Raw genomic sequence first — 26,463 nt, 5'->3', positions numbered from 1 at the left:
CCAAACACCAATTTTCAGTCATGAGATTTGTTTTTGCTTTAATCCCTAGATCCATTTAGCAGTTGACCTTGAAACCGAAGTGTTAAGCTAAGCTGCACCCCTCAGTTTGACTATGAATCACTATTTTCTCTAAGTGACGTCAGAAGTGAAAACCCCAACCCCATCAATTACGACGAGCTCTAATTGTTTAAGCCAGTGTGCCTTGCTTTACTTATATACACCTTGAGGGCAATTTATGCTACGATGCATTTCAGTATTTTGGATTTGATGGGCCTTTGTGAGCCTGTGAAATGGAATGTTAACTGTCAGACCTCTCATATTCTTTGTGACCGAGACCTAAAACATGCAGGGCTTGATTCAAAAGGCAGGAATCTTGGACCTCATGCTAGCCACATGTCCTCAGCCAAGACGGCTACGGCGTCGAGCGCGCGTCACCGTTGCAGCATTTGGCGTTAGAAGGTGGAGAGATCCAGTCCCCCCCCCACACACACACACACACACACACACACACACACACACACACACACACACACACACACACACACACTTGCAAATACACACACATTGTTGTATTTCTATAATTGTGGAATGTCAAAAGCATTTTTGTCATTACAAATGCCATTCTTACTTAACCTAACCCCACACTGACAGTAATCCTGACCCTGACCATAACCTCAGAATCCCTAGCTCTAAAAAAAAGAGTCCCCCAGGGCTCTATACTAGAGCCTACATTATGAATGAAACACTTACTGTAAGCCCTATTTAAAATAGCAGATCCACAATGTCAGCGCGTCGTGATGCAACTCGTTATGAGCTTTGTAGATCTGCTGTTTTCACTAATATTGATTTCCTTTTCTTTTTTACTTCTAAATCTTCTAAATCAAAATGTCAATACAGCAACAAATTGATTAAAATTAATATGTACTTTCTAACTCTAACACAAATCTCTTCTGGGGGTCCCTGGCAAAAAACATTTTCAGATGGGGGGTCCTCAGCCAAATACATATTATTTTGGTGGTCCTTGGCCATAGAAGTTTGAGAACTACTGATTTAGAAGCCATTTGTAGAATCGGCCACAGGTCTTACTGGGTTAAGGGGATCAGAACGTACACACACACACACACACACACACACACACACACACACACACACACACACACACACACACACACACACACACACACACACACACACACACACACACACACACACACACACACACACACACACACACACAAAGCTCCCTAAAGTTTAATATGAATCATCTCAAGAAGACACTTGGATGTGTGGGTCAGCGGTGTGTCTCAGGAGAGCGTTTGATGATGCCATTTTATTGTTCCCGAAGGTCAAGATCTTCAAAGCGCTTCTTCTGTTCTCCACAGGGCACCCGGGCCGCAGCTGTCGGAATACACTTGGCTTTGTGTTTTTTTTTATACGAGAGAGAAGAGGCAGGTCAGACCTAGCTCTCACAGAGATGTTTTTGCTGGGGGTATATGGGCACATAGTGGACACCATAATATGATTGCTCTGCCCTTTTGTGCTGAAGAGTAGGGAGCGTGTGAATCCCATTGGATGGGATGTCACCTTTCCTGAGTTGATCAAATGGCCTTTTTGGCAGCAGTGTTTTCAGTGTGTGTTTGTGTGTGTGTGTGTGTGTGTGTGTGTGTGTGTGTGTGTGTGTGTGTGTGTGTGTGTGTGTGTGTGTGTGTGTGTGTGTGTGTGTGTGTGTGTGTGTGTGTGTGTGTGTGTCTGAGTGAGGCTTGTCAAAACAGGCCGGCACTTGGGTTCTAGATCAAATGCCTTCTCTCTCGCAGTCCTGTACACACTATGTAAGAGCTTTTACACGAAAGTGATGCCAGAGCTCTGTACACAGTGAAATCCCTACAGTAAGTGTACGGGTCCATCTGGGTAATTTTTTACACTCTTAGACGTAAGTGAACACTGAGGATTTCACTGCGTATGATAGATAGATAGACAGACTTACGGACGAAGGGACGGGCGGGTGGGTGGTTGGGCGGGCGGACGGATAGATATACGTCATGTAGTCTGTTTATGATGTCAGTCTTCTATTACATACAGTACTGTAAGTACTATGACATCAGTCATCTCCTTATTTGCCAAAGGATCAGCCCAATCCAACCTCCATTTACTTCCAGTATAACATTTTAGTTTTTTAGCTGTGCCAGCGCCCAGCCGCTCCCACATTTGACTGTGTGTGTTTGTCCGTCCGTAAACATAAAACATGTGATACATACTAGGGCATTTACTTCCTTGGCCCGTGGGCACACATACACACACACACACACACACACACACACACACACATACCCTCTTCTAGGCGTCTCGGTCCCTAAAGTGCCACACCGTAAACATTATATTGTAATCTAATATTTGTAATCATACAGACAAGAACAACGATGCGTTGAATGATGATCATGTTTTAGTCCAGTGTGGGAAAAAAACACTTTAAAGTAGTGATTCCCAACCTGTGGGCCCACAGGTTGGCAAAACAGTGGCAAAACACTGAGATTTTATTGATAATATGACATTAATGTAAAAAACATTTAAATGTAATAACATGTTTTCTTTAAAATGTTGAAAAATGTGCTTTCATTGTGACACCGATAAATAGGAATTTAAAGTATACTATGCAAGTTCCATTGATCCAAGCCCGGAACACAATCGTTGATCATTGAAATGAACGATAAGTTAAGTGGTCAGATGTGTGGGCCGCAAACACTTTTGAGGTTATCAAGTGGGCCCTGATACAGAAAAGGTTGGAAACCGCTAGCCTGGATAGAGAACACCAGGTTAGAGGACAGAAAACTAATGATGTCTCGTGAGTCGTAGGCTACCGTCTTGACCTTGTAATAATGGCTTTTCCGTTGCCCTTGGGCAAATCCGCGGCATAAACACGCTGCGTTTCCAAAACAACAAGAAAAGTCCTGATTGTTCTTCCGTCTCCATGGATGTACCGGGGAAGGAGGGCAGCTACCTCTCTGATGATAATAATAGCATGTCATGGATGGTAATTGGTTGGTGCTCCCCTCCCCTGTACCCTGGAAGAAGAGGGCATGGGCGGGGCTTCCGGAAGGTGATTCAGGCAGAAGGCATGAGTGGAAACTCTCAGAGGAGGAGCGGCCCCGTACTCACACACACGTACCTGCAATACAACCAGGCCAGAACCAAGTGTACTAACACACACACACACACACACACACACACACACACACACACGCTAGGGCTGTCACGATTACAAATTTAAGTTGACGATTAATTGTCACACAAATAATTGCGATTAACGATTTAATTGTGTTTTTGGCATTGAACATTGGAACATAATGAATAAAAACGTAATTTCTGTTTGCCTTTTAGAGCGAAGTGACGCGTTGTAAGCTTGTTGATCTGCTATTTCTGCTATTTTTGGAAAACGTTTGAAAATGTATGAACCTTTTTCAACATGGAAACGATTATGGTGATTACGCAACGTAATTGCGATTATCTCAAATAATTGCGATTAGGCGATTATGTAATAATTTCGACAGGCCTAACAGACACACACACACACACACACGTTTGTATTACTATACTTGTGGGGGCATCAACATTTTGAGATGGCAATTTTATGAAGCTCACAACGCATCGTGCTACGGCGTGTTGTGAACTTGTACATCGGCAGTTTTTTTGGTGCACTACACAATTAATCAAGTATAACTCCAACCCTAACCCCTAAACCTCTAAATGCCTAATCCTAACTGGAAACCCAACCTGAATCTTTTTCCTTATCGTAAGCCTAATTTTGAAAGTGTTTTTAACCATAAAACAACCATTTTCTCTTGTGAGGACCAGGAAAATTGTCCCCACAATGTCCGTTTCTCGCATCTAATAGTTGTGGGGACATTTGGCCCCACACACACGCACGCACGCGCCCACGCACATCGATCTTGCTCAGTATGAATGACATAATAGAACTATTTACAGGAAACGCCAGCTATTTTGTGACCATCATTCTGACAAAGGATCAACAACAAACAGCTGACCTGTCAGCTGAACTGTGCGGTTCCTGTGGGGTGCCAGCAGGGAGACCCCAAATGAAAGCTGTCCTGTCTTGAAAGAGTTCATTTTTATCGAACAGGGCATCATCTGCAACCAATAGAAGTCCTCCTCTTACGAAATGAGAGCCTGCTCGACAGATGTCTCCTGCCTCTCCTCTTAAGGGCCTGTTATACTGTTGCAGCACGCCGGTGTCGCGCATCAAGGATAGCCGATCTACAAGCTCACAACGCATCGCACTGCAATGCGTTGTGAGCTTGTGGATCGGCTATTTTCTTTGCGCAACACCGGCGCACAACTAAGTATAAATCACCCTTTACTTCCCATTTAAGTCCACATCTTAGATGGCACCTCTTGACTGAAGTCAGGATCAAGGTTGTTTACTAATTCTCTGGGTAATATCGGGAACATGTGGTGAGGGCACATGAAAGGATCTCTACAATGTGTTAACAACCAAAATCTCTGTACATGTTTGTTTTGGGTTTTTTAAACTATGGTTTCAACATGAAATTAGGGGGGACCTACTTCCGGATCTTTGCCAAGAGGTGAAACAGAACAGAAGCCGATGCCGAGATGTTTTCAAAGAAACCAGAGGTAAAGAACCTCAAATGTCAAGAACTCTCCGGCATTACAGCCAGAAAAACTAATGGCACCATCACTGGAAATGTTACAGGCAAAATTGTCAGTGCATGTAAATAGTTAATCGATAGTGATCCTTTTTATTTAGGGGGATCTCAAGCTTGGAAAAGCCATGGAGGAAGCCATGGAGGAAGAGCCATGTGGTTCGAGGGATTCTACTTGGGAAAAGGACCACATCATTAGTGTGGTTGCCCTAACAGGGCAACACACTATAGTACTTGGGTGACATTCTTCTTTCTTTATTTCTAGAGCAACCCAAAGTTTGCCGCGCTACTCCTCCCATAGTTATTGCGGCACACACTCGAGTCTCGAGCCATATGTCAAATCGACCGGCTTCACCGGGAATCGTGCGCTTGAATTTTGCTAAGAGATAGGTTGTATAGTTTAATTATATTGATTTATTAGTGAATTCATTTTCCCCATTGACTTATAATGGGAAAACGTGAAGACTACCATTCAAGTGTTTTTCTCTGGGAAGCCATAAGGGCTACAGTTAAAACACTTGAAGGGAAGATTCATAGTCCAATGGCCTACATACAAAAAATAATAACACCAGTCGGCCTCATGGTGGCGCTATAACAGCCCACAAAAATCACGAACGAAATGTCCAGTCAATCCAAATTTGAAAAGACGAGGGTTGTGTACTCAATGAATTGCCAAAAGCATTTCCACTTTGACCCATAGGGGGCGCCTCAAATATTATACCATTCAAGTTTTCTTTCTTTTTCTTTTGCCAGGGGAGAAATTAAGTCGCAATTATCATAAGACCCATAAAGTCTCTGGTTGTTTCAACAATTTTGGGACTGATTCATAACACCTGAGTCTTATTCCTTAGATTTCCGTTTTCCCTATTTGTTCTGGGTTTTATCAGATTTAACACTTAAACACTGCAATGTCAGGCCACTAAATCAGAGGCTATGTGGAACTGTGACCTTCACAGGCTTTAGTGTTGAGCCTGAACTCCACAATTCCTAACCTGATATATCATGTGGTCTATGCTCAAACTAGAATAGAGGGTGGCACATTAAAGGAATGTGAAGAAACTCTTCTATGAAATACAAAGGTTTTATAGATGCTGATCTCCCCTTTGTTCTTCCAATGAGGACCTCCACCTGTTTCTGATGATGTGAGTCGGAGCCTGTCCTTTTCAAGAGGCTGATCCCCTCCTGATCTCTTTGATGTAACCTGACCTAACAGTTCCAACTAGCAGGATTTGATGATCACGGATGGACCCTCGACAACAGCATGTGCAAATCAAAACTAACAGGCACGGGGAGACGGGTGATGGGATGTGTGAGAGGAACTGGCAGGCTGCAGAGATGGAGTGCGCTCGCGGAGCTGTGATGTGTCTAAACGCCAGGCAGGCAGCGGTCACATGATCAGCGCTGCCAGCCCAGACTTAAGCAGTAAAACCTGTGGATCTGTGAGGGCACATGCAACTGATCGGAGATGAAAGACAGGCTTTGACTTTCATAGGAGGCCTGGAGTCGGGGTGGGGGCTATCGGGGCACTTCTGAGGGACTGCCATCAGAACAGCTGGGTCATTTTCAAATGACCTAATTCTGGGATTAATCCATTTAGACTTGTGTGGTTAGAAAAAAAAGAAGCTAAAGTGTGTCTACAGTTCACACAGAGAAGATGCGCGACGAATGAAGGAGGGAGAGAGATAGCGAGATAGAGAAAGAGAGTTTTACAGTTGGAGAGAGACGCAGAAAGAGAGAGAGAGAGAGAGACAGAGAGACAGAGAGACAGAGAGAGAGAGAGAGAGAGAGAGGAGAGAGAGAAGCGGAGAGAATACCAGAGAAAGCCAGACAGGCTTAGCTCGGAGTTCAAACAAGGTGCACATCAAAAGGATAGGACGGCAGCAACAGGAGCAAAGCTCACAAGACAACTTCTAAACTCTGTGCTACATAATCTACTTTGCCGTCTGAGGACTATGAGGAGATGTCGTAAATCAGAGAAACATACCAACCACCAAGGGTTCTCTTAAACTACATGAACCCTGGCATCCCTATTCTGGGCATGTCATAATAGGCGAATAAGAGATTCGGTGTAGAGGGACCCCGGTCAACTAAACGTATAGGGTTGCGACCCGTTTGAGTTTACATGTCGGCTGAGCTCTGTGTTGATATCTGCAACTATAGCACAGAAGCACACGTCAGTCAGAAGACTATAAATCGTAGAATCCTGAGTGTGAATATAACTCAGAGTGTACAAATGGATTAATTAGCAATGATGATTTTACTGTGTACTTGACACTCTCTAGGTATTGTGTGTGTGTGTGTGTGTGTGTGTGTGTGTGTGTGTGTGTGTGTGTGTGTGTGTGTGTGTGTGTGTGTGTGTGTGTGTGTGTGTGTGTGCGTGTGCGTGTGCGCGTGTGCGTGTGTGTGTGTGTGTCAGAGGCCAGCGTCCATCTGCGAGTGATTTCAGGGTTACATTTTTGGGGATGACGTGTGATAAAACCGGGGCTCCGTGGGTCAAAGTGACTGGACACAATCTGTGACAGAGCCTCCCCTCCTAGGCTCTACCACATGTTTTAATCTGTACACGCATCTGTTTGAAGTTCCCAATGAATACCATCAGCTCTGCCTGGTGACTTCATGTCCAGAACCTACCTGTCTGTAAGGAGAACACTGCTGCCACATCATTTTAGCTCACTGATGGACCATGGGGCCCGTTGCAACATAAACAATCCTCACTCTCAAGCTGGGGTGTCTCTTCCTTCCCCATAACTGATAGTTCTCCATAACCTCATGTACACACTGTACCTGGTCTATATCTTCTTTTTTTGTTCTCTTAAATTGATCGAGCTTGCGCAAAAAAACAAAATCCCCCACTTCTTTAACACCTGCTGTTGTGACAGTGATGTGACAATAAAGTTGATCCTTGATTCTTCTTCTTGGTTCTTGATTAGCTAACTGATGGACCACTGGCCTAGAGGACATACAGTATTATGGGCTATTTATTGGTATATATCATGTGTTTCTTCTTTAATCTGATAATCCAGTGGTTCTCAACCTGTGTATTTTTTTTATATGAAAAGGTGTTACCAATAAATAAGAACTTAAAGTATACTAAAAGTATAGTTCCATTGGTCCGATGTGGAACACGATTGATTGATTCAAATAAAATAGGCCTATGCAATGAAAATGCACGCGGCTCACCCGCCTGACTACTTAAAACGGCAGCCAAGAGGTCAGATGGGTGGGCCGCAAATTCTTTCAAGATTTCCAGGTGGGCCCTGATCCAGAAAAGGTTGAGATCCACTGTGTTAATCTTTGTGCACATGCACCTATCAGCTTTATTCACAATCCCATCAGCTCTGTTGGTGACTAATGTTAATAGTGATAGTACTGATTAGGAATAATGTTCCTAATCAGTTGCTGTTCTTTCACATAAAGACACTCTATTACAATATCTGTCAGAGTAGACCAGCTGTCACATCATTTTAGCTCACTGGTTCTCAAACATTTTCATGTCAAGGAGGAACCCTAAATTGATTTGTATTTGGCCGCGGAACACCCCCACCCCCTCCCCATCTGAAAAGGTTTTGTAGAGATCCGTCATAAAAGAAGATTTGTGTGTTAAAGATTTTAAGAATTATTTTTAAAAGATCCAAGATTTTTCAAGCAATTTCGGAAATAGCCAATCTACAAGCGCACAGCACGTTGTCAGCTTGTAGATCTGCTATTTTCAAAAAGCAAAAGTATAAAATAGGGTTAAAGCGGTTCAACTGTTTTTGCTGGGGACTCCCTGGAACCCACCCAAGGACCCCACTTTAAGAACACTTGCTTTAAATCACTGATAGACCATGGCCCTACAGGGCATATTATGGGGTATGGGAGGTATTCATCATATCTTTTTCTTCTCCTTAACTCTTATTTCTTTAATCTGTTAATTTTTATTCACATGCACCAACAGCCTCTTGGATGCTAGTCTATTTTGGCACCTTTTTCATCTATTTACATTTGGGATAGGAGGACAGATGCCTTACATTATAATTAAGTGTTCTCCCTTGCTATTACAAAAATGTTTTAGAAATCTCTTTAGCCGCAAGCCTATTATTTCCTGCCTTTGAAATCACTGTATTTAACGAAGTTATAGATTGCACTGCATCCTCATTACAATGTGACTTGGATGCTAATATAATTTATGGTTAGATGATATTAAGATAGGCTGTGTGTGTGCGTGTGTGTGTGTGTGTGTGTGTGTGTGTGTGTGTGTGTGTGTGTGTGTGTGTGTGTGTGTGTGTGTGTGTGTGTGTGTGTGTGTGTGTGTGTGTGTGTGTGTGTGTGTGTGTGTGTGTGTGTGTGTGTGTGTGTGTGTGTGTGTGTGTGTGTGTGTGTGTGTGTGTGTGTGTGTGTGTGTGTGTGTGTGTGTGTGCGTGCGTGCGTGCGTGCGTATACATGCTTACTTACATACATACATACATACATAAATGTAAGGATGTTTCATACAATATATATATATATATAAATATATATATATATATATATATATTATTAAATATCATTAAATTTAGCCCTCCCATTTTTGTCTTGAAGATCAAATCAACAGTCAAGAGAATATTGCAGACTTGTGAAAACATCAGTAGCTTAGTTTGTTTGTATTTTATGGTGAACAAAATAAAGGAATGTTTTAAGGAATGTGCATGGTGAGACATAACCAGAACCCCAGTCACACAGTAGCAGTGTGTAAACTGACTGAGCCCCGACTCTATTTACATTTTCACAATGGTGTCTTCATAGAATGTCAATCACGTTTGGGTTGTCAGGAGGAGGGTTCCCCAATGGCCGCGTTTTGACGTTTGAAGCTTTAGTTTGAAACAGCAGGGCTCTGGTATAAAAGTCCGATTAACACCAGTGGTGGAAAAAGTATTCAAATGTTTTACTCAAGTAAAAGTATCAATACTGCAATGTAGAAATACTCTGTTACAAGTAAAAGTCTGGAATTAAAAATGTACTTGAGTAAAGGCACCTACAAAAGTATTGGTATAAAAATATACTTAAAGTGCCAAAAGTAGAAAGTACACATTATGCAGAATGTCCATTCACACGTTTCCAAATGTATAGATTGTATTAAAATCTTTTGAAAATAGCAGATCTACAAGCAATGCGTAGTTGTGAGCTCGTAGATCGGCTATTTTCAAATGGCCAAAATGTATATAATAGGGCTGAAGTGGATATTGTATGTTTTGTAATAATAATCAAAATCTACAAAGTAACTAGTAGCCTAACTAAAGTTTTCAAATAATTGTAGTGGAGTAAAAGTATTATATTTGCCTCTGAGATGTAGGGGAGTAGAAGTAAAAGTACTGAAAACTGGAAATACTCCAGTGAAGTAAAACAATTTTTTTTAAATTGTACTTAAGTACTTGCGTACTTGAGTAACACTCACAAAAAAACAACAACTATAATGCTGTTGATGTTTATTGCGCGTAACGCTTAATTAAGACATTATATAGCAAACCCCCCCTCCAAGCCTAGCAGGAATAAAGCTATTAATCACCCTGGGAATGCAGGACCCCGGGTCCCTTCAGTGCCCTTTGCATATAGCCTACTGTTGTATTTACTCACACAACAAAATCGGCCATATAAAAAAAATGTATAGCTAAAAATAGGCCTATCCGCAATTATAGGCCTAGTCCCAATGGATGCTTAAACGTTTGTGATTTCCATAGACCCATGCTTAACCAGGGGTGTAAAGTAACTAAGTACATTTACTCAAGTATTGTACAATGTTAAGGTATTTTTACATTGTTATACATTTGAAAACTTGAAATGGGACATTCTGCATAATGAGTGCTTTTACTTTTGGTACTTTAAGTACATTTTGATGCCAATACTTTTGTACTTTTACTCAAGTACATTTTGAATTCCGGACTTGGTCCATGTGTGATGCTGCTTTCCCTTCGGGATGCTCTCTATTCCACCAGGGGTTCTCAAAGTGTGGTCCGGGGACCTCCAAGGGACCTTGAGGGGTTCCCCGGCATAATGTGTTAATAGGCTACATCATCACAAATCAATTTACCAACTTTAACCCTATATGCTACCTACTTCAAAAATAGTAGATCTACAAGCTCACACTGCATCTCACCACGATGAGATGCATTAAAATAATGTTAGAAATGTTGAATGTTTTTGAAACATTTTAACAATACAAATCTTGTATCATTTCAGATGCGGGTTCCTCGGACAAATAGGCCTACATATTAATTTGGGCGTCCTGACTGGTTGATTGATTGATTGATTGGTTACTTTATTAACAGTTTTCAAAATAGTACCGAGGTACAATTATAATAATGCTAAAAGGATAACACAAAAAGTCCTAAGGTCTTGTTTTCATTGTGGTCCTATTTATATATTCAATTCATCAAGAGCACAAGAGATGTGAAAATGTTTGAGAACCACTGCTCTATTGGACTTAAAATATACACTAGAACATGAAAGTTTTGAAAGGACTATGGAGGGAGGGGGAGGAAGAGTGATGGTTGCTTTGATCTTTAGGGGCCCCTTCAAGATAAAAAAAAAAAAAAGTGTCTGCGTCCCCTTCTCAGCAGCTTAGCACAACTGTCTCAGAGCTGTTATAAAGCTAAAGTCAACATTGGAATAGCCCTGTATTGGGAATAAAGACTGGGTCGTGTGTATTTAATTTTAGTTGTGGGAGATGCATGGTTTTCGAATGGTGATTAAAAGAAGTTGAGCATAAAAGCCACATTACATTTGCTGGTTACACACAGTGGTGGAAAAAGTAGGCCTACTCACATTGTTTACTTAAATAAAAGTATCAATACTGCAATATGGAAATACTCAAGTTTTCAAATAATTGTAGTGGAGTAAAAGTACAATATTTGCCTCTGAGTTGTAGTCGAGTAGAAGTAAAAGTACAGAAAATTGGAAATACTCCAGTAAAGTAAAAAATACTTCAAAATTGTACTATAAGTACAGTACTTGAGTAAATGTACTTGGTTAGTTTCCACCACTGGTTACACATTACATTTAACCTCCTACTATGACTAATCGGGAATAAAATAAATATTAACCGGGGGAAAAAAAGGAATAGCCAAATCATGAAAAGGAAAACAAAAACATTAAACTGAACCTAACTTCTACAGAACTTGGCATGGTGATGATGAGGCCCGAAAAAGCAAACATTTTACACATTGATCTAAGAGGGGTTCCCCCTAGGAAAGGGTTTCAGTTGGCACCAATGAAAACACCTGTATTTACATGTAGCTTAAATGTTGTGAAGGTGTCCTTTATGTATAATATAGATCAAAGCATGAACAAGTAGGCAAAGCTTCAGGGTGTTTGCTTGGCCTAATGGAGATAATATGGCTCATTATGGGCCATATAGCTTATCAGGACCACAACAGGAATTAGCCCTCAGGGCTTTTTGTGTAATCGTTTAAGTTATCGTTATCGCATCATTGTATAATCGTATACCACTGTACTATTTGCCAACTGTTAATAAAGTATTCAATCAATCAATCAGATCCAAATCAGACCATTACATCAAATCAGTAGTCAGTGGTGGATAACTAAGTACATGTACTCAAGCCTACTGTGGCCTACGTAAGTAAAATTTTGAGGTATTTTTTACTTCACTTGAGCATTTCCAATTTCCAATAGGCTACTTTTAAGATTTTTATACATTTGAAAACTTGAAATGGGTCATTCTGCATAATGAATACTTTTACTTTTGGTACTTTAAGTACATTTTGATGCCAATACTTTTGTACTTTTACTAAAGTACATTTTGCTTGTAACAGAGTATTTCTATATTGCAGTATTGATACTTATACTTAAGTAAAACATTTGAGTACTTTTTCCACCTCTGTCGGTAGTAGCCTAGTAGTAGCCTAGTAGTAGTAAATTAATAATAATAATAATAATAATAATAATAATGCACGGTTATTTTAAATATTCTATTCTGGATGAGTTTTGATCATAATGTGTTGTGTATTTTTCCCCACTTAATTCAAGGCGAGAGTGTGTAACAAGATGCCTACTCTCACTCCATAAATTTGTGTGGAATGGGAAATAGGCATTTCAAAGCCAATAAAAGCCACCACATCAAATAAAACATCGCGGATCAAAAGAACCAACGCATGGACATTTTTTCCCTCTATAAATTAAAACGGGGTAGTGTAGTCTGCCACGCTTGATCATGACTCGAGTCCAGTGTTGCCATGTCCGCGTATTATAAGCGACTTTGAGGTTCTTTTTCTGTAGAGTTGCTTGTAAATATTGGTGGGTTGCGTTTTTTGGGGCTTGTTTCTAAAGTGTAGTTGCTTTTTTGGGGCTTGTTTTTTTTTTTTTTTTTTTACTAATGTTTAAATCAGGTCTTAAATATTTTCACGTCAAGGACCCCAAAATTAATAAAAAATAAGATTTGTGTTGTTAAAATGTTTCAAAAGATATTCCACATTTTTCAAATTTTCCTCAAGATTAAAAAAAATAAAAAGCAGATCTACAAGCTCACAACACGACTTATCACGACGCGTTGTGAGCTTTTAGATCGGCTATTTTCAAATAGCCAATGTATATTAATGTTTAAAGAAATGAAAGTGCGAATGGCTCGCTTCTTTTGGGCTTGTTTTCATATACCTGGTTTCTTGTTTCTCTCGCAAAACCTGGCAACGTTGATCGAGTCCCTGCCCACCGCTGCGATTGGCTGATGGAGGGACAGACAAGGGGGGAAAGTTTGAATAAAATTCAAGAGCATGGCACTGAGTGTTATCATTCCACAGCCTGCATGCTTCGTTCAACAGTAGCCGAATACTTGTATTGTGTGTTAGCTGTGTGTGTGTGTGTGTGTGTGTCACAAGTCATAAGAATACTTGGAAGGGGAAGACTACCAAGGCAAGACAACTGGTGAATTTATGGTCGGTTGGAGTGAGATCGAGGGACCTTTGATTTAAACTCTTTTTCTTTTCTTTTTTACAATATTTTTATTGATTTTTTTTTTTTTTTTTTTTTTTTAAATACAAGACCTTTGATTTAACTATTTTTTAAAAAACATTTTGAATAGATTTTTCCCACCATTTTAAAATACAAGACCTTTTGCTTTAAACTCATGCGTTTTTGGAACAAGTGCCAAGTTTCTGGCGTCTCCAAAAAGTGTGCGTAATTGATGTTTCCTTCTCCCTTCCATCTATAAATATAGCACGCATTTTCACCGAAGAAAGACTTTTTTTTGGGAGCCCCCGAGGACATCTTTAAATAAATAAAAAATACTTTCAAATTAGAAAAAATAATAATTACATTTTAGTTCTGGGGAGAAGAAGATGACAGCGACCAGAATGATTTCATGCGCTTTGCTGCTGCTGGTGCTCCTCTCGCTGCAGTCCGGAGGACTAGTGCTTTGCGCACGGAGGTTCCGAGGCGGTCGCAACCCGCAACCGCCGCGGCGGTCTCAGCCTCCCTCAGGCTCTCCCACGCACCGTGGGGAGCGTGGGGGCGACCACACCACGGAGAGCTTCCCTCTGGATTTCACGGCCGTGGAGGAGAACATGGACAACTTCATGACGCAGGTGAAGAACCTGGCGCAGTCCCTCTACCCGTGCTCCGCGCAGAAGCTCGACTACGACATGAAGCTGAACTTTCTGGACAATACGTCCGTCACGTGCAACGACGGCAGTCCCGCCGGGTATGTATGTACTGTGTGTGTAACGCCCGGGATTCGAACCCGCGGGTCTCCAACATCTTGACCGCTAGACTAAAGGGAATCCTCTGTAGACTACTCTCTGGGGGGAGATTTCAAAATATTAAAAAAACATTTTTTTTTCATCAATTAAAAACGAATTCTGACATTTTCTAAAAAAGTAGTTACATAAATAAATGGGAAAAATCCTAGAAATTACATAAATTCGAAAACAAATGTTTTAAAAAGCAGTGAAAATAGCCGATCTACAAGCTCACAACTTTGTGCTATTTTCACCAGTTTGGGTCCGGGCAAACGTCTTAATTTCTCTCCTTTGGGCCTCGAGCTAAAACGTTTAAGGGAACCACTGGACAATAAAGTGCCCATTTGGTTCCATTTTGACGCTCTTTATTGTGCAGGTTTGGTGGCCAACACCTGCCCTGCGGGGAGCCACTGCACAAAACCAACTCAAAAAGCACACATTATTATTCTGTGTTTTGGGGTCTTAGTCTACATACTTTATATATATTTAGACGTTAGACCCTATACGTGTTGCTTAAAATAGGGGAAATACAAAACAACAAGGTGGGGAGGGAGGGAGAAAAGAGCAGCAGAGAGAGGCTACGCTTGATTCGGGAGACAGACAGCTGCTTTGCGTCAGTGAAGCGTGAAATATGTGGCGAGCCACATGGCCGATGCTTCATTTCCTTTGCTTCAAATTAGAATGCAAGGGTTTGCTTTGGAGATCGTTTTAGATATGATGGGCTATGTTTTAGTCTCTCTCTCTCTCTCTCTCTCTCTCTCTCTCTCTCTCTCTCTCTCTCTCTAATGTATTTGTCCCTTCATAAAAGATTGATGGAGATTGTTTTGCTTTGACTTGATTGACAGTAGGTCTATTTCACTGTTAGGCTTATATGTGCAGGCTACTGGATCCTACAAAACAAAGTAGAACTAGGCTTCGAACTGCCCCCCCCCCTTAAAAAACAACAACTTAAATAGTGAGGTTGGTGTACATACATACATTGTAGACAGACCATACAGTTAAATTAACGCTGGGAGTAATCTTGGTGGAGTTTCACATTCTTCACTGTATAATAGGCCTATAATAAATCAGTATTTTACTTGCTGTATTGCTTTGACATCTCTTCTTGACAATGTCATTAAGTACTTGAGTATTTGGCAGTGAGGAGGCCTACTTAAAAGAGGAATAAACTATGACACTAAAAGCATTTTAATATCAGACAGATAGATCTACTGTCTCTCCTATTGTGTAATAATGAAGACAAACAGATGAGTAGACAATAGTCACTGGTGTAGACTCTGGCGCATTTGTACTATTTGTTTGCTGTGATTCACCAGCTAATCCATTAATCGAAATTATTTTGATGTCGAAATTATGCTGACCAAATTAAATTAAGGCATGAGAGCGGCATGAAAGGCAATTATTTTCTGTAGAAGGTAGTGCTATCCGGGTTATTGACGGTTGTTGTTGTTGTTGTTGTTGTTATTCCACATGCATGTCTTTGCCTGATGCATTATACTTTAACAGGCTCTTTTAGGATTTCTGCTTGTGTGAGAAACAGATTACATTTTGTATGTTATCCAGTTGGATAAAGTTTACAACAAGGTGGGTCCCCGTGGAAAGGCAAGGGCCACATAAGTTGACAGAAATAATGCAGTATTGGTAATACATGTTCTCACTTTGTTTAGCACTATTTGCTAAGGCTGATGCACAATTTAGTCCTATATTTTCATTCACTGATATTTACAGTACACAGTAAAATCATCAGTGTTAATTCATCCTTACAAAATCGGGTCCATTTGGTTACTTTTGTACACTTTCAGGGTTAAATAAACTCTCAGAATTTTACAGTGTACATATAAATCGCTGTTTAATTCTGTGTGCGTTTGAACGTGGAATACCAGGAAGCTTTTGTGTCTGCTTTTGTACACCTAATGCTGTTGCATTAGGACTTATCGCAGGCCAGTTCAATGAAGGGCAGGGTTGTACTCTTGATACTGTATAGATCGCTTGATGGATTTATTATCCTGTCTAATTCCCGTGTTAAACCTTAACGTGCCTGATGGAGAGAGTGGGCCCACTGGAGTTGTAAAGCTCTTAGCTCTTTCAGGAAGGCAGCATGCAATGGGACAAAGTACTGGGGACGATTGTTGGCAGATGGCCCTTTCAGTTATTAACAGACAAGATAATGCTAGCCCATCCAGCTACTGTAGGGCAGGCACATCCTGCTACAACATACAGACAATATTTCACAGTTAGCACAATTGTACACACTGTTCTATATCACAATAATTGAACTATGTGGAATTTAAAGTGACATGAGTGAGAACCTTCACTTGTTAAAGGGCCACACTGGTGTCAATACATGTTGTCTATTCAAAGCTTTTACCATATCTCAAGACATATAGAAAAATAGACCGTTTCCCTGTTTGATGGTTTTATTTTTTCTCCAAAGTCATTAAAATGTTACCTGAATCAAGTCGGGTAACATTTTGCATGGTTATTTTGTCAAAGACGTTTGAATATTGTTTGTAAATAAATATTACCTATCTAGCAAGTCTCTGCACATTGATTTTCATACCATACTGAAATGAGTCCAATGGCTTCCTTGAATCAAACAAACCATGGTATGCTTTGGCAAATGATCGGCAGTAATGTCAAGTGTGAGTAGTAGAAGATGGGCTAAACATGCCAGACCACCGGTATGGTCATTTTAATCTAAGAGGCTTGAGCCAGTATCGCGCCCTTATGGTTTGGTTTGCTACCAAGCCTGCTCTCACTATTCAACTCTCTGGAAGCTAAAGTGCACTCTCCTCAGCCTGCTCTTAATAATATTAGACATTAAATGCAGCCTGCCAGAGCATGATTCAGAGTCTGAGCAAACGATGCAAAGCCTTCACCCATTGTGTTTTCTTTGATGCTGCCGCAATGTATTTAGCCATTACAGGAGTTTAGTCATTTGCAGGGTAGATTGGATACATTATTAATTGTAATGATTGATTAACAGATACGAACCATCTCAGTGCAGTGTATCTGTTCTGATCGAACCATCGCTCCATTGTTTCACCATGCACCTTGTTTTCATTCTTGCACTGATTTTATCCAGGTTGTGTATGCGGACATTGTTGGATGATGAGCTCAGAGAAATGGTAGAAGATAGGATAGTACATTACTTCCTACCGCCGCACACACTTAGGTGTGAGGACTAGCGCCACGCCGTGCACGACAGGGGCCCGGAAGGAAGTCCTCTATCTGACGTTTTCATCACTCACTAGATTGTTTATCTAGGCTTCTACCTGATGATTCAAAATAGCCTTTTCCCTGTTTTGCCAACTTGTAGAGATAAAGGTCCACACTGTAACAAGTCACCATTTAGTGATGATGGTGAAGATAAAGAATGATCCTGATGTCAGGCATGTTCATGCTTAGATACATCCTATGAGGGCATAATAGGGTCAATACGGGTGTTAACTGCCAATGTTCATCCTTCTCTTATCTCATCCCTCTCTTTCTGAGCAGGTGCAGTGAATATGCTCTGCTGCATGTCACCCTGCTGTTATTTTGACTCTTGTATTGGGCATGACCAAAATGAAACGCATTCATAGAGTGACATATGTTGTTTTGCGCTGGTTTGTTCTGATTTTATCTCTTTTATTTCTTTAAGGTATTATCTGAAAGAATCCAGAGGAAGCAGGCGGTGGTTGATATTCCTCGAGGGTAAGTAATCAATCAGTCCTTCCTTATCTTCCTTCCTTCCTGAAGTCCATTTGGCTTGATTTACTCTTAGTTGCCCGCGAGTCTTGTGTCGCATCGTGACATGTTGTTGTTGAGCTTGTAGATTGGCTATTTTAAGTATAAATTAAGCATTTCACGTCCATGGTTGCTCTGGCATCACCTGGTCTGAGGTTTACATTGAAAGTGAGAAATAACACCTGTCTGTGTGTTTTGTTTTTCTGTTTGTTTGCTCCGTCAAGGTGGCTGGTACTGTTTCAACAAAGATAACTGCGACAGCCGCTATGAGACCATGAGGAGGCTGATGAGTTCGTCCAAGTGGGCCCAAACCAAAACAGGTCAGCCCCTGCTGGAGACGGCTATAGACCGCCGCACTGTAGCACACACGCCGCCGTCAGCACCTAGCATGCGGTGCGACGCGTTGGACTGTAGCCTGTAGCACAGGCGGGCAGGCAGTCAGTCTCGCTTGGCTCCCGTCGCACAAGCGAATCAAAGTACAGAGAGGCCCACTGTGAAGTTCGCCGTAATGAGAAGGATCGGATGTATCTATGCTTATCTGCTGTGTTATTGAGAGCGACACCCAGTCATGATGTAGCTGCAGCGCAGGGCTACCTGGCGCCCGCTTGCTGCAGGAGCGGAGACACCTCCCTCTCTCATTGTGGTGTAATAACTATAATCCATGTGGTGATGATGAGGAAGATGGGGATGTGTCTGGGAGTGGCGGAATGGCTAATGATACATGTTCTCCATTGCCTTGTTGTTGGTCGTCTCTGCAGGCACGGGGATCCTGTCTCCACTGCCTGAGGAGAACCCTCACTGGTGGAACGCCAACATGGTGTAAGTTTGCCCCTTGTGAGCGTGTGTGTGTGTGATAGCACTCAAGTGCATAATGACAGCGTGCAGTTTTTAACATCCTGCAGCTTTGTAATTATAAACATGTTAAGAGGCCTTTAACATATGATATTATGTTGTGCTCGGTTGTTGTTGCAGGTTCGTCCCCTACTGCTCCAGTGATGTGTGGAGTGGAGCTACAGCCAAAACGGACCAGAGTAAGCCCTCAGTAAATAAACTTAAAATGACGTCTTCCGTTCCCTCCGTTTACATCAGCATGGTTGTTGCACAATGCTAGCACAGGAGGTTCCCAAACCTTTCCATGCCAAGGACACCCAAATAGACATACTTTTGCTGCACCCCCCTTATTGCGAAATGGCTTTAAAATATATAATAGGTGAACATTCTGCTAAAACAGCTGATCTACAAGCCCACAGCGCATTGATCTGCCTTCTGCCCAAAATAGGGACTCTGGCACAATAATCTTATGAATTGAATTTGAACAGAAACATTTTATAAAAATCTGTTATTAATGGATAATGAATTGTAGTTATTTATTTATTTTCCTCTCTTTTCCAATTTGGTGGCCCTTGGCGGCTCCCACTATAAGAGTGTGTCAGCATCTCTTCTCCTCCTCTTTTGCAGATGGCTATGCGTTTATGGGCTCGCTGATCATTCAAGAAGTCGTGAAGGACCTGCTCACAAAAGGCCTGGACAACGCCAAGGTCCTTCTGCTAGCAGGGAGCAGGTTTGTTTGTGTGTTGTGTACCATTTTCGCCATGAATTCAAACGTATAAATAACTCATGTTGTATTGATAATTGTGCTCATGTGTTTGTGTGCATCCGTCCTGTAGTGCGGGCGGTACTGGCGTCCTGCTGAATGTTGACCGTGTGGCTGAGCTGCTGGAGGGTCTGGGCCACACTGCCATTCAGGTGCGGGGCCTGTCCGACTCTGGCTGGTTCTTGGACAACAAACAGTACCACTGCACTGATTGCGTCGACACTGTCAGCTGTGCCCCGACCGAGACCATCAAGAGAGGCATCAAGTAAGGCAGCCCTTGAACCATTCTGTGGAATACTAAAGGTCATGTTAGTTTAGCATGTTTCCGAGTTGGGAAGTGGAAGGCATTACGTACAATACCATGCGTTCAAGTGCCTTTAGTTATAAATGCTGCTGAAAATGTATGTTCCTCACTCTCTTGTTGAAGAGCAATTTGAGTTACTGATACCTTTTTCACGTCATTATGGAACATGAATTGATAACTAACAATCTTCTTGTGATTGTGAATACGCGTGATTGTGAACATGATATGATATATCTATTATATGACTCCAAATTTGGGCAAGGTTTCAGTTCGATCCCCTTTGCTTTACATTATAACATTTGGCACTGATGGGTCCAGCTGTTTGCGAGGTTAGCTCCGGACGGACGGACAGACAGACAGACAGACAGACAGACAGACAGACAGACAGACCCCTTTGTAGACAGCTAGTTAGCTGTAAAAATGTCTTCATCAGCTTTCACATGAATGGTCCTCCTTTTGGTTCTGTTTACAACGGATAGAACACACAAACATTGTGCCCTGACCTCTAACCTTTTCCCATCAGGTACTGGGGAGGGGTAGTGCCAGAGAAGTGCAGACAGACCCACGAAGGAGAGGAGTGGAACTGTTTCTTTGGATATAGAGTCTTCCCATCAATAAAAAGTGAGCTTTGAGATGGCACTGTTGTGCTTTACTGTATTAATTAGTATGCCATACTAATGGGAAACCATTGCAAGTCAAATTGTACATAAGGGCTTAATGTGTGTGTGTGTGTGTGTGTGTGTGTGTGTGTGTGTGTGTGTGTGTGTGTGTGTGTGTGTGTGTGTGTGTGTGTGTGTGTGTGTGTGTGTGTGTGTGTGTGTGTGTGTGTGTGTGTGTGTGTGTGTGCACGCGTGCGTGCGTGCGTGCACGCTTGTATTAAATGCTGTTTGATGGATAAAAAAGATGTGGGGAGTTAAGGTCCTTACACACCGGGGCGATTTTTCTCATGCGAATAATACGTTTTTTTTAAAAACCTTATAAAGTCAATGCAAGCTTCCACACCAGTTTCGCGGAGCGAAAAAAGCGTCTTTTAATTATTCGGAACGAGTCCGAATTTTGCGTATATTCGCCGGTGTGTAAGGACCTTAAGACTTATAATTTGGAAAATATTCAACACATTAGACATTTGGAGGTTAGTTTAGGGATCGAGTTATGCCTGATTCATACATCGTTGTGAGCTGGTCTTGTGTACCGGAAATTGCAGACCTAAGGGCTTATATATTGTCAATTTCCGGCTTTAGAGTGAAGGTTAATATAAAAACATCCTTAAATGTTGACGTCCTCACAAGTATAGTATTACAAACGTGTGTGTGTGTGTGTTAACCACCTGTGTGTGAATTGTGTGCAGGCCCTGTGTTTGTGGTCCAGTGGTTGTTCGATGAGGCCCAGTTGACGGTGGATAACATCCAGCTGACCGGTCAGCCCGTGCAGGAGGGCCAGTGGCGCTACATCCAGAACCTGGGCATCGAGCTGAGGAACACTCTGAAAGACGTCCCGTAAGCAGAAGCACCACTGCATGCATTGTAGCTATAGGGGTTGCCAACTGTGCCTTGAAATACAGAATCGTCCTTAATTTGGAAGCTAAAAGACGTGTCCCTAATTGCAGTGGTTCTCAAACTTTTTCATGTCAACGACTCCCAAATATGAAAAGGTTTTGTGCCAGGGACCCCCCAGAAGAGAAGATTTATGTAAAAAATAATTTCAGATTTGTTTTTTTTTAAATTGAAAAAAAAAAAAAAAAATAGCAGATGTACAGGCTCGCTTTTGAGCTTGTAGATCTGCTATTTTTGTATAGCCAACGCATAAATGGATTAAGTGGTTAGTGGTTTGCTGGGGACCCCCTGGACCCCACTTTGAGAACCAATGCCTTATTGAGCTGATAATGGACACACTTTGTTCCCTATTTTTGGGAATCAGTGCTCATATACACTATTACACAGGTTGTTAACCACTTAAACCCTTGGTTAAACTGGACCTGAGTTGTCCCTGTACTTGGACCGTTTTTTTCTGTCTACACCAAATCTCTTTGCCAAAAATAGCCGATCTGCAAGCTCACAACACGTTGAAAACGCGACGCGTTGTGTGATCTGCAATTTCTGGCTAATGTTCCCCCCAGAGTATGGATGCTGGGGTTCAAGCGGTTAGTATATAATATACAAAAACTGTACATATACAGTGTAAGGGACCAGAGTTGGTCGGCAAGAGAGACACCAGGACAAGTGTGTAGTTTCTTTAAAATGTTTTTTTTTAATCTTTTCTTTTTCCCATAAAAACAAGACAAGGCATTCATTCTGGCCCAAACAAATGCCGACAATACACTGAACTTGACATCAAGACTCAACTAACCAAATGAGACATGAGGGGAACATATATAGTGGGTGATCAGACCACTCTTGACACAAAGGGGAAGACAAAGAATAACATTTAAACAGACTACAAATAACTACAACATAATCCACTACAGCACTAACTCATATTAAATAAAGAAATTACATACAACCGAAATGCCAATACATTTTCATACGTGTAGTAATACATTCAAACTTATAATAAATCCCTGCCCCTCCCCTTATGCACAGGGGACATGGTGCAGTCCAATTACTAATCAGCTCCTTATAAACACCTGTGAAGCAGCTAGGCCTTTCCATGGCCAGCAATCTAAACTTCAACACTCCTCAGAACTGATAACTCAACAAAACAAAATAAACTTAATTACCAATTAAATTACTCCTGATAAAACAACTTGACCCAAACAAAAGAACTTAATGGATGTACCCTCCAGTCAGTAACTTTATCATCAAACTTGCAATAAACAGTATGTCCTTTAATCGGTTGTGTGTAGTCCTTTATGCATGTAGTATGTAGTTTGCTGAAAATAAATATAAACTAAATTAATAAACAAAAAAAAGACAAGTGTCCACCATGTTTTACCAACTTTGTGTGTCAGCTGGTGTGGGCATCACATGTGGCCATCACATACAGTGAGATTTTAACTTTTTCTGGGCGTCCCTTAATTGCCTTAGCAGTAAGTGTCCCTTATTTGAATTCCATGTATTTGGCAACCCAAGTTGTAGCTGCACTGTGAAATCCTGAGTGTTCGTTTAATAATACCCCCTTGAGTGTAAAGATGGACACTTGAGTTAAATTAAGTCTTAAGTATTTTGTGGTGTGTTTAACCCCAATACCAACTATAGAGCCCTGGGGGTCCCCGGTCAACTAAATACAAAACGTGTTTAAGTGTTTAAAGGGATAGTTCACCCAAAAAATTACTTTTTTTCTATCGATAAGTAGAATACATCAAATTCATAGATATTGTAGTGACTAATCGATAGAAAAGATGTCATTTTGGGGGTGAACTATCTCTAACATAGAATGCTGTGTGGTTTGTTGGCCATTCATTCTCTTATGTCTTTTTGTCTTGTTCATTGTACAGGGCTATGTTTGCTCCAGCCTGCTTATCACATGAAGTCATCACCAGAAAGTGAGTAATTTATTTGTTTTTTCAATTCTCCATCTCATCGGTGTAGAATGTAGAATGTTTAGATCAGTGGTTCCATCCTCCTGACCCTTTCTGGATCAGAGACCACTTGAAAATCTCAGATGGGTGGGCCGCATGCATTTTCCGAGCATGTTTGTTTTAATGATCAATCAATCGATTGTGTTCCAACTTGGATCAATAAAACCAACGTACTATACTTTAAGTTCTTATTGGCGCTATGATAATACATTTTCAAGGTTTCAAAGAAAAGATACAGTACCTAATTTTTTTATATGAATGTTAAATCAACATTAATTAACTTTTTGCCAATCTTAGTGTTTGCCGGGGCCCACCCGGCTCACAGGTTGGGAATCGCTGGTTTAGATACGACAAATAACAAATGAATAAAGTGTCGCTTAACAGAGGAAATGGAGCTTATTTCTTCAAAAAGAGGCTTTCTTGTAGAAAGCAACGCCTCGCGCTGCGCTGCGAGGCGTTGTAGAGGGAAGAAATAGCAGACTAAGTAAAAAAAACTTTAATTTGAAACACAATTTTATGCAATATAGAGTAGTGGGTCCCTGCTTCATCTCTCTCTCAGCTAGGGGGTCCTTGGCAGACCCCTGTTTTTTTTGTAAACTTGCTTTTCCTCCAAAATGAACATGACCTGTGACGCAGTGGTTCTCAAAGTTAGTTCTTAGGGACCCCCAGGGGCCCTTGAATGAATTCCAGGGGTCATAATAAATGTATACCTATTTGATCCAGTTGGGTAAATTCAGTTCTCATCTTCACCCACGCCCAAGTGGTCAGACCTGAGCGCAGGGGGGAGCAGTTAGGGGTTAAGTGTCTTGCTCAGGCACACCTCAACACATTGTAGGGGCCGGGAATCAAACTGTTACTGGCACTATGAAAACAAACCCTCTGTTTCCAGGCGGCCTCTCTACCCATTCAGCTATGGCCGCTCCTATGGATCCCCAGCTAAATGAGTTAATATGCTGTAGCATTAAAAATCAGTTCAACCACTTAAACCCTATTTAATTGTGAACACTAATCGTATGGGGGTCCCCGGAAACAAAATGTTTTCAAATGGGGTCCGTATTCTAATATGTATCATTTTAGGGGTCATGAAAATGTTTTTTTATGACATGAAAATGTTTGAGAACCATGGTTCTAGTCTTGCTAGTGTTTTATTCTTTGAGCTGACGGCGCCCTCTTGTGTTCTGTCCCAGTTACTTGATGTGTCAAAGTCAAAAGGGGTAACAGGATAGGTGGGCACCAAGAAAGAGTGGGCACCCCTGTATTAAATTGGCTATTTCTTCCAAAATATTAAACAATAAAATATTTGGAAAAATGATTTTAAGTAAAGTAAAGTATACATGATTAGAACATACTTAAACATTTGACAATTAAGGTCTAATATTTCTACAATTGCTTCAAAACCTGTATATCCAGTCATTCTGGGGGCATAAACAAGAAGTTGAAGGATAAAATTAAGTCTGATAATATATTTTTTTTTTTCTTTTTTTTAACATTTTGGACGAAATAGCCAATTTTACATCGAGGTGCCCAGATGTCCCTAGTGCCCACCTATCCTGTATCCGTCAAAGTCACTTCTATTAAAAATAAAACATCTATTAAAAAATACATGTCACACGGCAACGTGTTGTGCGCTTGTAAATAAGTTATCCCACAGTTCTAGTCTTACATAGTGTTTCATTCTGTGAGCTGACGGCTCCCTCTTGTGTTCCGTCCCAGTTACTGGATCGACATCCAGGTAAAAGGCACCTCCCTGCCCCGGGCGCTCCACTGCTGGGACCGCAGCCTGCACGACAACAACAGGAACAACAACAAGGCCCCGCCCAAGGGCTGCCCCGTGCATCTGATCGACAGCTGCCCCTGGCCGCACTGCAACCCCACCTGCCCCACCATCCGAGACCAGTTCACGGGACAGGAGATGAACGTCATCCAGTTCCTCATGCACATGGGCTTCGACGTGCAGAAGATGGCCCAGCAGCAAGGCATGGACCCCAGCAAGCTACTGGGCATGCTCAGCAGCGGCAGCTAAAAGGACATTTACATTAACTCTTCAAGCTTAACGCTTAATTTATACGCCGTCGCGTGGCCCGTGTCACGCGGTGAAAGTAGGCGATCGACGCGTTGCACGCTTGTAGATCGCGTATTTTCGACGCGAGATGCGAAGAAGTATAAATCAGGCTTAAGCCCGAATAGTGCTGACTGGTCTCTCTGGCCGGTCTCCCACACCTGATACCTCCAGCTCATATCACTCCCTGCACCTTAGCCCATTTCCCTCCTGTCATCACCTCAGCTCAAAGTGCAGTCCCCCCTAAAAACGAAACGAACCCTCAGACCCTCAATGTCCCGCCCACCTGCCCCCATGCTTTACCCAGCTTCTCACAACCCAGTACTGCTGATGATAAGCACAGTGCTAGGGGCAACATGTCAACATGACAAGGCACACCTCTCTGCTACTCTCCTCTTAACTTATCTTTTTGGTTGTAAAAGACGACGACAACAAAAAAACGAAACACACACACACACACACACACACACACACACACACACACACACACACACACACACACACACAAAAGATCACGAATGTAATCCAGTTTTAAGGATGTTCATTGTTGTTTTTTGTTTGTCTGTTTTTTTGGTTTTGTTTTGTTTTATTATTTTGTTTTATTTTTTTACATAACTAACGACAACAATGACTTAAGAATGCTGTCTTTGTTAAGTAGTCACTATAGGGTGTATAAAGTTAAGACATTTTGTTTAAAGGCTGTCTGTTATATTTGGGCTCATCCTACGTTTTGTCGCGCAGTGGTTTATTTCAAGGAAAGAACGGGCACACGGAAATGAGCAAAGCACTGGATTATTAAGGGACAGTAGAGACATTACCTCTAGAGGGCAGTGTGGGACGGTAGAGAGACCCAAAAAGGTCTCTTCTAATCCGCTGGTTC

General features: G+C 41.6%; 1 protein-coding gene across 1 annotated transcript; it reads left to right on the top strand.

Annotated features, from left to right (window-relative positions):
- The first annotated feature begins 13,451 nt into the window (after positions 1–13,451).
- On the top strand, positions 13,452–26,052 carry notum1a (notum, palmitoleoyl-protein carboxylesterase a). The gene is made up of 11 exons (XM_084071520.1): positions 13,452–14,343; positions 18,024–18,076; positions 18,334–18,429; positions 18,868–18,928; positions 19,082–19,140; positions 19,568–19,670; positions 19,777–19,968; positions 20,531–20,628; positions 21,356–21,503; positions 23,441–23,488; positions 25,238–26,052. The coding sequence occupies exons 1-11, from the start codon at positions 13,982–13,984 to the stop codon at positions 25,545–25,547; spliced, it is 1,530 nt and encodes a 509-aa protein (XP_083927646.1). The 5' UTR covers positions 13,452–13,981; the 3' UTR covers positions 25,548–26,052.
- Positions 26,053–26,463: the final 411 nt, after the last annotated feature.

The sequence above is a fragment of the Gymnoscopelus microlampas genome, assembly GCF_963454915.1.
Source record: "Gymnoscopelus microlampas genome assembly, chromosome: 11".
Taxonomy (NCBI): domain Eukaryota; kingdom Metazoa; phylum Chordata; class Actinopteri; order Myctophiformes; family Myctophidae; genus Gymnoscopelus; species Gymnoscopelus microlampas.
Note: the sequence above shows the minus strand (reverse complement) of the source record. Positions and strands in the feature narration are given on the sequence as shown.

Coding starts and splice junctions, on each gene's coding strand:
- notum1a (XM_084071520.1), top strand. CDS start 13,982: ATGACAGCGACCAGAATGATTTCATGCGCTTTGCTGCTGCTGGTGCTC. Junction 18,077..18,333: donor GTGGTTGATATTCCTCGAGG/GTAAGTAATCAA, acceptor TGCTCCGTCAAG/GTGGCTGGTACTGTTTCAAC. Junction 19,671..19,776: donor CTTCTGCTAGCAGGGAGCAG/GTTTGTTTGTGT, acceptor TCCGTCCTGTAG/TGCGGGCGGTACTGGCGTCC.